The sequence below is a fragment of the Balaenoptera physalus genome (assembly GCF_965194825.1).
Source record: "Balaenoptera physalus genome assembly, chromosome: 13".
Taxonomy (NCBI): Eukaryota; Metazoa; Chordata; class Mammalia; order Artiodactyla; family Balaenopteridae; genus Balaenoptera; species Balaenoptera physalus.
Genome location: NC_138892.1, coordinates 7,185,103 through 7,196,685, shown reverse-complemented (window position 1 = coordinate 7,196,685; position 11,583 = coordinate 7,185,103). Strand labels below are relative to the sequence as shown.

Sequence of the window (11,583 nt, the reverse complement as noted above, 5' to 3'; positions counted from 1 at the left end):
GCTCTGCCACGCCCTGGCGGTCCTGGGTGCGGCAACAATGCCAGAAATCTGAAGGCTTCACAAGGACAACGCCAGTCAGGTGGTCCCGCCCACCAGGCCCCGAATGAGGGGTGTACCGGGCCTTTGGGGTCATCCTCCTGACGTCACCATGTCGGGCCGCAACAGGAACTAGGCGCATTGCGCAAGTCTGTGAGCTGGCCCTCTCGTCTGCTCCCTAAAGCCTCGCGAGGCTTCCGGCGGCGTTCTTCCAGAGGGCGGCAGGGGGGCCGGGTGGTGGGGTGCAGGTGCCCGGACGGGGAGGGGAGCTGGGAGATGGCGTCCGGAGCGGCTCGCTGGCTGGCGCTGGCACCCGTCGGATCTGGGGCTTTCCGGAGCGGGCTGAACTTGGGGAAAGGTGGCGATGTCTCCGCCGGTCGGGGCGGCTTAGTTCGGAGTCTGGTACCATCGAGGTCAGTCATCGTTACTCGCAGCGGCGCCATTTTGCCCAAACCGGTGAAAGTGAGTGTCTGCCTGGAGGCGGGGCGAAGGGGCCGAGGACTGTCATTGTGGGGAGTGTGTGCGGGCTCACGCTGATTGATAGGAGCAAAGGCCAGTCGAACGACCGCCTTAGACCGGAAGACGGATCAAGGACAAAGTTTTGCGCTAATGCGCTGCTAATTTTGACAAATGGGAGGAAATGGTCGGGTTAGATCCGGGAGTTGAGTAGGGTGCGTGGAGACAGAAGATGGGGGGCAAGAGCGGAGAAAGACGGCACTTTGCACTAGCTCATCGTGAGGAGTGCGGTGCCCTGACTCTCCGGAGCCACAAGACTCCGCTTTATGCATCCAGTATAGACAAGTCATGTAACCTCTCTACCATAGAGTTGATGGGATGAAAAACGAATTGTGGAATGACTTTGTAAATAAAGGGTAAGTGGGACAGACCTTATCTTTTTGCGAGTTTTGACCTAGTATTTAATTCATGTGATTGGGTATGCAGAGAATTATTACTATCAGTGTTTTTACAAATGAAGAATCAGGGGCCAGACTAGTGAAGCCACTGTCCAAAGCTAGCAGCTGACTTAGGTTCTGGAATTCAGATTTCCTGCTGCTACAACTCCCACCAGATCCTATTTTTTCCCACCACTGTTATCACATGCCCTCAGTACCCTTGGAGTTTTCTCAGTAAAATAGGAACAGTCCCTTATACCAAGTAAGTTTGCTTTTTGACTCCAGCGCTGTGTGAGAGTTACAAAACATTCTTTTAAAGCTAGTCTGGCCGACGCAAGCTCACACAAGGTGAGTTCAGGGTTGTTTCACAGCAAGAAGCACGGTCATGTTGGGGAAGAGCTGCCTTTAAAGAGGCACAACTGAAGAGAAAAAAAAACTTTTTTTTGAAACTCCGTAGGAAAGTATGAGAGGAAATGTTGAAATTTTACTGAAACTCCGCCAGTCCATTTAAATAGCTAGTCTTTTAATATAAAGACATGCTCAATTTTCAAAACATATTTCTAAAATTTAATGTAGTGAAATCACATTTCTCAGGCACCAGGGAACCAGTTAAAGAACTGTATAGAATATCCCTTCACTGTACATGTTCATTTTTTTGTAATCTGTTTTCATGTATTTAGTAGTTTCTTCAAGGAGAGCTGAACTCTATTCCCTAGTCCAGCTCTTGGTACTTTCTCACCTGTTTATGAGTATCTGCAAGTAATTAATAGGTTGGGCCCTAACTTTTAGATGTCCATAAGAGTGCCTTGTACTTGTCTTTCCAGTGTACAGTTTGATGGCCATAAAATCACTTTATCTCTTCTTGTAATTTTTTTTCTTGCTCTGAACTTTTCCAAGGACTTTAAAATCAAGTTGCTTATGATGGATATCAGGTCCACAGGAGGGAATGCCCCTGAGAGGGCCAGGCCTTCTGTGGTCCTACTAGAGTGGGCTCTGGCGCTCACAGCCACCACTTTGACCCTCTGCAGATGTCCTTCGGCCTTCTCCGTGTGTTCTCCGTTGTGATCCCCTTTCTCTATGTCGGGACGCTAATTAGCAAGAACTTTGCTGCTCTACTTGAGGAGCATGATATTTTTGTTCCAGAGGATGATGATGACGACGACTAACAGGTAAGACTTGCTTTTGATGCAACTGTGATGCAGTTTAGCCTGGTAGCAGAATGTGGACACTCGAAGCAGAAGCACAGACTTTTAATGCATTGACTCTCTTGGTGACTAATGTTTTTATGTCACCTTTTCTCTATGCTGGATGAAGGAAACTATCTTATTGACTTAGGAATTCACTGGCGTCTCTTCCAACCAGGTTGGATCCCAGCCAGCCTTTTCTATTTGCCCTTTTATGTACCCTCAATTTTCTCAACCCACAAATTTTCTTGACAATTTAATATGCCTTACACACCCACCACAAACAACTTCATTTCACCAGCTCCACATTGAAATTTAGAAACTGCAGGCCCTCATCAGTGAGCTCTGGTTACCAAGCTCTGCACCAGCACAGCCTGTACACAGGCACTGCCGCCCGGTTCATACACTGCTCACAAACCCTTCCCCTGTGCCAGTTCCATTCAGCTTTCTTGTGCTGACTTCCTGTGCCCTAATATGTGCTGACTGGCTGCATTACTGTTATAAACAAGGGCCCTCCTGACTCTTTAGTCTGGCATTTAAGGCTTGCGATGATCTGGTCACACCTGTTCTTCCAGCCTTATCTTCCATATTCCCAACCACATACCTATCCCCAATATTCACTATCTCTTGAGTTACTCACTCTCTTACCCACTCCCAGTGGCCCATTATTCCTCCCAATTGAAAGATTCTCACTGCTCTGTCTCATTTCCACCAATTCTTCATTATATTTGATGAAGTCTTTCCTCCATTTGAAAGTGACTGCTCTGTCTCCTAACTGACCAGTACCTCTTGTGACAGTCAGTATTATATGCTTAAGATATACCCTAAACTCTACTTGACCATATTCTTGCTGCAGGGAACATGTCTTTTTATACCTTTAGGCCCCCAGTGCCTGGTCTCTGGTGAATGTTCAGTATATATATGAATGAATAATTGAATGTACTCAAAACTGCCTATCTCCTGCCATGTTTGGTAGAACCACTCTATGGAATTCTTTCAGTATATGGTAAGAGGAAGGCTCTGTCACCCAGTTCACTGCTGCTTTCCTTTCTTGCAGGGCATGGAGAAGTATAGAAAGGAGAAAGCCCTAACTTAAGAAATGGTGATGCTCGCAGCCTCTCCTCCTTCCCTATCAATCAGCAGATGGGCCCAGGGAAAGCCCTCAGCCTCCCAACCCCAGTGAAGCCTCCTGCATGGTCTGTGACCATAGCTCAGATCCCCAGGCTCCGGGAGGTTCCTAGAGATGTGCTGTCCACTGAGCATAATCAAATTATGAATCAACATAATAAACATCAGTTCTGTAGGACTGAGTGATGGCTGAAGTGTCTCAATACAAGTAGGCTCTAGTTGCAGTTTCTTCACCCTGCTGTCCTATCTCTATCAGCTGAACAAATAGGTCTTTGATTTACAACCCAGGGCCTCCAGGCCCCTATGGATCCACAAGGTAATCATGGGGACCTGGGACCAAGTTTCATTATTTACAAAAGCCCAACAGCTACACAGGCTAACTAAAGGCTCAAGCTTTTGTGTTGAGTAACACTGGCTAGTTATCCCATGCAATCAGAAGAAGCTTTGATTGTTTAAAACTCCTTGAGAAATACCACTTTTTAGAATTCTTTCAAAACTTGGTTTCCTTAGATGAAAAAATAATAAAGGGCAAGAGAAAAACAAATACCGTATGCTAACACATATATATATGGACTCTAAAAAAACAAAAAAAAGGTCATGAAGAACCTAGGGGCAATATGGGAATAAAGACACAGACCTACTAGAGAATGGACTTGAGGATACGGGGAGGGGGAAGGGTAAGCTGGGACAAAGTGAGAGAGTGGCATGGACATATATACACTACCAAACGTAAACTAGATAGCTAGTGGGAAGCAGCCGCATAGCACAGGGAGATCAGCTCGGTGCTTTGTGACCACCTAGAGGGGTGGGATGATCGGGTGGGTGGGAGGGAGATGCAAGAGGGAGGAAATATGGAGATATATGTGTATGTATAGCTGATTCACTTTGTTATAAAGCAGAAACTAACACACCATTGTAAAGCAATTATACTCCAATAAAGATGTTAAAAACAACAACAACATAATAATAAAGGGATTGTTGGTGCTGAAAAATTTGGGAATCCTCAGGGTGACTGTACCTATAGATACTGAACCCCTTTCTCCAGCATTTAGACTGTCCAGGGAAGGAACAGAGAAGACTACCATCCAAAGCAAACAGATCAGGTCTTTAACCTGGGTCAAGACTTATTCTCGTCGCTAGAGCTACATTCCAGTTTGCAAAGGGAATACTTCTGTGCGTGCATTGAACAGCTGTGTCCCTAGCAGGATGCCTGATTGAGAAGGAAGTTAATTTCATCTTAAGGACCAGTGCTTGTTGCGGATAGGGGGTTAGGCCTCTGAGCAGCCATTTTCTTCAGAACCCAGGGAAAAATAGCCCAGCTTGTCAGCTCTACTTCTGGGCCTCTTAGTGCTGCTCGGATCCTCCTCCAATAGCAAGAGCTGGCGGATTTTGGATGATCTGTGCCATTACACCAAAATATCCAATCCTGGGGGCTGTAGAAACAGCTAAGTTAACAAAGCCATCCAGCATCATACCCAGAATGGCAGTTTCTGAGCAGATGGCCTCACCATTCCTGTTTACCAACATGCAAGGCTCTGAGAAAAGAGAATCTAATTTACTAGAAACACCACACTTCAGGAGAAGGGAAAGAACAGGTGGTGTGTTCAACTTGTTCAGACAAAAAGTGAGACTGCAGAAGTAGAGCTTCTCATTGGTTCACCAATGGAATTCTATCATGAAATGACCATCATATATTGAGTTTATTTGTGCTCTAAAATATTTAAATATCAACATGCACTTTTCCATTGAGTGATTTCACGGGTCGTGCCCAACATAGAACTTGGACAGGAAATCCTTTGGCCTTGGTGCTTCTGTTTCATGGAAAAACCGCATAACGTGTGTCCGCTGCTTCCACACTTTAATTGTTTCTTCCAGTTCCATCTTTCCCTGCACAAGTGAGGGGAGAGGTCTTCAGTCAGAGTGGTTGAGTGGAAGGAATACAACACTGAAGGCCAGGACTCGATTCTCTGCTCTGGCACTGACTTGCTGAGTGACCTTGGGCAAGTAACATATTGTGTCTAGACCATACTTCCTGCATCTGGACACTGAGGTGGTTGGACTAAGTAATCTCTGAGACCTTTCAAATACTCCTTAACTCTCTGGCTGACTGGTTCCAAGAGGAGATTTTAGGTCACCAGGCCTCTGCCCCCTGACTGCCTAACCTGACTGGCTTAAGTTACATTCCTGCTTAACATTCTTTCCGTGTTATTTACTGGACCATGCTGAAGTTGCCACTGACGCTAATGAGATGGACCAGAGAGACAGAATCAGGCCCAGGATCTGACTCCATGGCCTGCTCTTCCGGCTGAAAACTGGCAACCAGGTGAAGCAGTAACTTCCAGGGATGAGGTTCAAGAAGAGTTCAAACTTTCCTCTGTTTTTAGTTTTAAAATGTAAGCCCCAGTGGATTTTCCCTTGAATAATCTTATAATCTATTTAACCAGGTGAGAACCTCCAAGTTGAACTATTCCTTTGAAACACTATGTAACAGTTGCTGACCTAGTAGTTGCTTTTAAACTTGGAGATAAAGTGTTCATCTGAGAAGACTGAGAAGCTCTGGATAAGTTGGCTACTCTTTTAAATCAGTCAGGGAGAGTCAGTTACCTTAATGACCAGAAGATCAACCACCCTGGGGTCTATGACGTGGGCATTCTTCATAAACATTTCTCGGACTTTATCCCGTCCCTGTTTCACAGAGATGTCTAGCTGGAATAAATGCACTAAAAAGAAAACATGATTCAGGGTAGAGATGGTTAAAACGTGTTTTTAAAAAAATTGAGTCAACGGCTAGTCATTGAACACATAGGTTGCCCGTCTATTCCATTCACCAAATACTAGCCTGACCTTAAGCTAGGTGCTTGAGGATGTGAAGAAGTGTGAGATATGGCACTTGCTCTCAAAGAGCGTAAATTTGTTTGGGGAGACAAGCCCACTGCATCTGAAGAGGCAGTATAGCACAGTTCAAGAGTATGAACAACCTGGGTTCAAATCCCAGCTCTGTCACTTATCAGCTACATGATTCTGTGCATGTTCCCTTCTCTATGCCTGAGTGTTTTTATTTGTGAGTGAAATAAGGACGACAACAGCACATATGACTACAGAGCTGTGGTGAGGATTCTATGAGAGAACAGTGCCTGGCATGGAATAAGCTCTCCATAAATGTTAGCATAACAGCTGGCAGAAGATGACACGGTTGAAATGAATGCACAGTGACACGGTGTAGGCTTGTGCACCACGCAAACTCAAGAGTTGAGGGAGCCTGCGGAGTGTGCAGGTGGGGAAAGGCATCAATCCAGCAAACAATTACTACCGTATCAGGTTACCTGGAGGAAAGAGAGAAGTTTAAGATGTAGCTCCTGCTCTCTAGGTCTTAAATCCATGAGTGCAAATATTAAAATCACAATATTCAGCAATCCCTGATTAAGCGCTAAAATAGTGGCACAGACTCAGTGACCTGGGAGTTTGACAAGGCATATAGACGTCCTTTGAAAATTAGGTGATTTTATTCTCATCCTCTGGCAGTTGGCCTTCAGTGGATTTGCTGATGGCAAGGACATGAACAGGGCCTTGTGTGGTACGTGGAATAAGGAGAGAAGAGAGGGGCACACGAGGCTCAGGGGGCAGCATAACCAAGACTCAGGCTAGAATGAGCGCTGGGGTTGAGGAGAGCAGCGGGCTCATGCGGTGAGGACACCCGGTGGTGTGGCCATTCCTGTGACATGTCCGCTCTGGTCTATGGAACTATCACAACCAGCTCTGAAAACCATGAGGGCTATCTAGTGACTGGATTAATCAACAACCAAGTTTGAATCTTTAATTATACTCATAACTTAGTGATAGCAATAGAAAAATAAAGCTTCTGCTGAGGGAGAGATCATGCCAGGCCGATTCAACCAAAGAATAAGCAATAGCAGAAATCTGATAGGAGAAACTGCATCCCAGCTTTGTAAGTAAGTGTTAACAGAGAAGACAGAGGATCACATGAGAAAGAACTCAGTATCCAGTGGTGTGCCGGAGCAGGCCGCCATGGTGAGCCAATTATACACATCTCTTCCCAAATCGGCCGTCACTGACTTCACTTTGATAGCTCAAAATCAACCGTGGTGGGAGTACTTACATCATTGAAAATGGTAAACACTATAAATCTAGATTTCCTGACAGAGAGTTAGCTGTTAAACACCACAGTATCACATTTGGAATTTTAGAAAAGAGCAAACAAAGGGACCATAAGAAGACAGAGACACAAATTAATGCAAACTAATATGGATCCTGGAATTTAGAATCTTACCACTAGAGGCCTGTGGGGACTTGCCTTAAGTCAGACTACTGGTCCCTGGCAAACATGGGCCTAGAATCCAGGTTGCTTATTGTTTTTTAATTTACAATTTTGTGCTCTTTTAAGGAAAGGAGTATGAGGAATGTTCCCCTGCTATCAGTGCTTACCTTCCCTGCGTTTTCATATTAGAATCCTGCCCAACCTTGGGAGACAAAAGCAAGGTGCCTCTGTGCGTACTGGGGGAGCTGGTGTCCACCTACTCCCATTCCACAAGGTCTCCTGAACCACACACCAGCGCACTGGCTGTATGAATCTTCTCCTCAGGAAAATATTCACAGGCACAAATGCAAAGTTTTGCCTACAATGTCAGTTCACGGATCCCTGAATGCCCATCTTCCCAGGTTAAGAATCCTTGTCTCTAAAGAGGCAAACTCATAGCTTTGTCCTAGTCATCCTTCTCCCACCTCAACCCCCTGAACACACCCCCTCCGCCAGTGAGAAAGGCTGCAGGAAGGCAAACAGGAACAGCCTAAGCTATAGCCCACTGAACTGTCCTTTGGTCTAAATCAGTGGTTGTCAAACCAGTGACGACTTCTGCCCACCAGGACATCTGGCAGCATCTGGAGGCATTTTTGATTATCACAACTAGCGGGGAGAATGCTAATGGCATCGCTGGGTGGAGGTCAGGGATGTTGCTAAACATCCCACAATGCACAGGACAGTCTCTACAACAAAGAATTATCCAGCACGAATGCCGCTGCTGAGAAGCCCTGGTGTAAGTCATTTCCAACTGTTCTTTCTCAACTCTGACTCCTGGCTTAATCTTTGAATCCTGAATATTTTAATTTCAATTTGAAAAAATCTGAGAGGCACAAAAAGAAGATATGGAAGTGCCCCTTTTGGATGAAGGTAACTTCCATAATCTGTGTGTTTTCCTTCAGTTACTGTTAAGGCTTTTCTGAGTCAGGGAGGCTCTGACAGGTTAGGAAGGATGACACTGATCTGGTTCTCAGCCGTCTGCTCCAATTCATTTTGGAAGCATTCATACCAAGCGCCGGGAGATCCTCAGATGGGAAGGCAGCATGGTGTGATGAAAAAAGAGCACGGGACCTGGGGTCAAACAAGCTGGGTAAGGTCTCCACACCATCATGAACTAGGACCTTGCCTGGGGTGCAGCCTCCTCAGTCTATTTCTGCATCTACAACATAGGGAAGACAATAACCTCTTACCTAACTCCTCTACAGGAATGTGGCGAAAATCAAGTGACAACATCTTATAAACAGTAAAGCATCGATACAGATGTTAACTATTAAACATTTCAGCACTTACTTCCCATACCTCTATTATATTTTGGGTTTTAATGATCTGGTTATATATGCCTATCTTCCTGACTAGACCATAAGACCCTTGAAGGCAGGGTTGTGGTTTAGTCACTTTCATCTCTCTAGGCATCTAGTACTGACCCTGTAGTACAAGAGGTACTCAATGAAATGGAAATTAAACAAATGGATAGTTTCTATAGAAAGTCTCCTGTTATGTTGGAACCAGCAAGCAGCATGTAGTATTTCTTCAAAGGAGGGAATCCAAGGCAGTTTTGTTCTGTGCTCCCATGCGGAGGCAACCACCCAGGCAAATGCCACTCTGTTCCACAAGCGCAGCATAACTGGGTCCTGTGAGATTCAGGGAAAACTACAGCAGAAGCTGAGCCAAGTTCAACAGTTGGACAATCAGGGTCTGAAGTCTGGCTCTTCCACTTACTAATGGTGTGATGTGAGACAAGTTTATGTGCCTCAGTTTTCTCATCTGTAAGACAGGGAAATAATTAGAACCCACCCTAAAATGAGGCAATGTAAAGCATTTAGCATAGTGCTGGGCCATATGTATGCATTTCAATGAATGTTAGTTATTATCAATACTTTTACTTATTTCCAGTCCTTAGTTTGGATCTTCAGCTGGAATCCCCAATGATGGATGTCATGACACCAGTGTACACACAGGCCTGAGCAAACGACAAGCTACAGATCACTGATCCTCCCCATAAGGGTGTACCACCCCACTGACCCCCCGCCAACCTCCCCCTGCTCTACAGGCTCCTATAACCCCCTGCCTTCTCCTCTTCTCAGGACCCTTCTGACTGTGGGCTTATCTTCTCAAACAGTATTTGAGGGAAAGTCTTGGAGGGTGTTGATTTTGAATGAGCTAGATACCTGGGTTCTATCCTCAACTCAGTCACTGATTTTTTTACCCTTTGCCAACTATTCTTTCTGCCATCTGGGTCTTGTTCGCCACCCCCTGCTCCTCCCTGCAACAAGGAAGCATTCTTGGGCAATCATAGAAGTATTCTGCTAGGCAAACCTGCTTTTAAACATTTGCATTTGAATACACCCTCCACACACACACACCCAAGCTACTGTCACTCCCCTACGCCTATTATCCATCTGTCCCCTGAAGGCATGTGAGTTTGTAGTCCCTGAACCCGCCCTCGATCACTCCGGGTTTCTCCCTCCCTTGTATCCTGTGGGTCTAAGTTATGGTCATGGGCAACCTCTCAAAAAGTCAGCTTGAAGACAAGTGACACTGTGAAGCAGACACAGCTCCCGTACATTAAAGAGCTGGGTTCTGCATGGAGAGTAAGCCCTACACATAACAGTAACAATAATAACAAGACAGCAGTAGCAGCCAGCACTTAATGAGCGTCTAAGTAAGTGTCAGACACTATCCTAAGCACTTCAGATTCATTAACCTATTTAACAGAGCAACTCTCTGAAGAAGGTACTATATATTATCATTTTACAGATGAGGAAACTGAGGCATAGTGAGATGAAACAACTTGCTCACGGTCACCCAGCTACTAAGGGGAAAGTGGAGGCAAGTCCAGTAACCACCACATTCTACTGCTTCTCACACATCGGCAAGGAAGTGGCAGCCCTAAGGGGTGCTACGGTGCTCTAGCTCACTTAAAAACACGATGAAACACACTAAATCAAATCAACAAAATTACCAAATATCGACAGTCCCTGACATCTGTACTGCCCTTGACAGTTCAGATGGGATTTTCCCCAAGTTTTCTTTCATCGGGTACACTGGGCAGCGCTGAGGGGGATGCCAAGATGAAAAAACAGTCTCTGAACCCGGGGAGCTTATATTTTAATCCTTCGGGTGAACAGATTGGTTCTCTGACATCTAAGCGAAGACAGGGGTTCTGGGGGGGCAGGGGAAGGAGTTCCTAAGGAATACTAGGGGCCTGTGGAACTAGGTAAAAAGACTTCGGAGACTGGGGAGGGAGCCACCTCACCCGGAGGGACTGGAAAAGACACCACTGTCTTACTGGATGACCTTGGGAAAGTCACTTCCCTGCTCCGGTTCTGCTTCTTTCTCTGTGGGGGATGTGGGAACCAGATGATCGCTCAAATCCCACCGCCCCTTTGTTTATATAACCTAATGGATGTCTGTAAACACATTCAGGAACTCTAGAGTTGACTCTGGGTTCCAGATCCACCAGGGGCTGGCTCTGGGCCATGCGCGGATCACTTCGCCTCTAGGTGCCTCAGCTGCCTCACCTATAAAGTGAGTGTGTCACTGACAGTCCTTGCTCTCCCTCCCAGGGGTTCGGGAAGAATTACGGGGGACAAAAGGGCAAGGGCGCCTAGCAGCGCGGTTCCGACGCAGAGCACGACTGGTCTGACCCTGGCGCCGCCGCCGCCAGGTCAGGCCCACCAAGGCTCGTGTGACCCTCCTCCCCTGAAGCGCTCGGAATCACCTCTGCCCAAGTTGGTGACCTCGGCTCGGCCCGGCAGAAATGGGAGGCCGGGACGGCGGCGACCTTGGGCGGCTGCCTCTGGGGCCCCGCGTGCGCCGCTGCCTCTCACCAGTGTTCGGCACCTCCCGATACCAGGCGCGGTAGAGCTCGCGCACCCTCCGCTTGGCCTCGTTCATGTCCCGACTGAAAATGGGCTTCACCGAGGTGGTGGCCGCAGCAGCAGCCCGGCGGAGGCCGCTCGCCGCCATCTTGCGAAAGAAACCACCTCCCAACTTCACCCCGTTTCAACCCGTAAGTCCGGCCGAG

At 46.7% G+C, this 11,583-nt stretch overlaps 3 protein-coding genes across 4 annotated transcripts in view; 2 read left to right on the top strand and 1 right to left on the bottom strand.

The window, feature by feature from the left end:
• Positions 1–69: 69 nt before the first annotated feature.
• On the top strand, positions 70–3,416 carry SMDT1 (single-pass membrane protein with aspartate rich tail 1). The gene is made up of 3 exons (XM_082420753.1): positions 70–498; positions 1,958–2,098; positions 3,171–3,416. Exons 1-2 carry the CDS (start codon positions 313–315, stop codon positions 2,093–2,095), a joined length of 324 nt encoding a protein of 107 aa, XP_082276879.1. The 5' UTR covers positions 70–312; the 3' UTR covers positions 2,096–2,098; positions 3,171–3,416.
• Positions 3,417–4,922: 1,506 nt separating this feature from the next.
• Positions 4,923–11,525, bottom strand: NDUFA6 (NADH:ubiquinone oxidoreductase subunit A6; the record flags this gene model as incomplete). Of its 2 annotated transcripts, XM_082420738.1 has the most annotated exons (4): positions 4,923–5,128; positions 5,846–5,961; positions 9,276–9,320; positions 11,387–11,525. In XM_082420738.1, the coding sequence occupies 4 exons, from the start codon at positions 11,523–11,525 to the stop codon at positions 4,997–4,999; spliced, it is 432 nt and encodes a 143-aa protein (XP_082276864.1). In that variant the 3' UTR covers positions 4,923–4,996. The 2 variants fall into 2 exon arrangements, with proteins under 2 accessions (XP_082276864.1, XP_082276865.1); XM_082420739.1 differs by lacking the exon at positions 9,276–9,320.
• The window catches only part of LOC309641057 (uncharacterized protein), a 25,630-nt gene continuing 25,509 nt past the window's right edge, over positions 11,463–11,583 (top strand). Inside the window, exon 1 of the mRNA XM_082420731.1 lies at positions 11,463–11,568. The gene's annotated coding sequence lies outside the window, so the exon portion shown is untranslated. The remainder of the gene's footprint in view (positions 11,569–11,583) is intronic.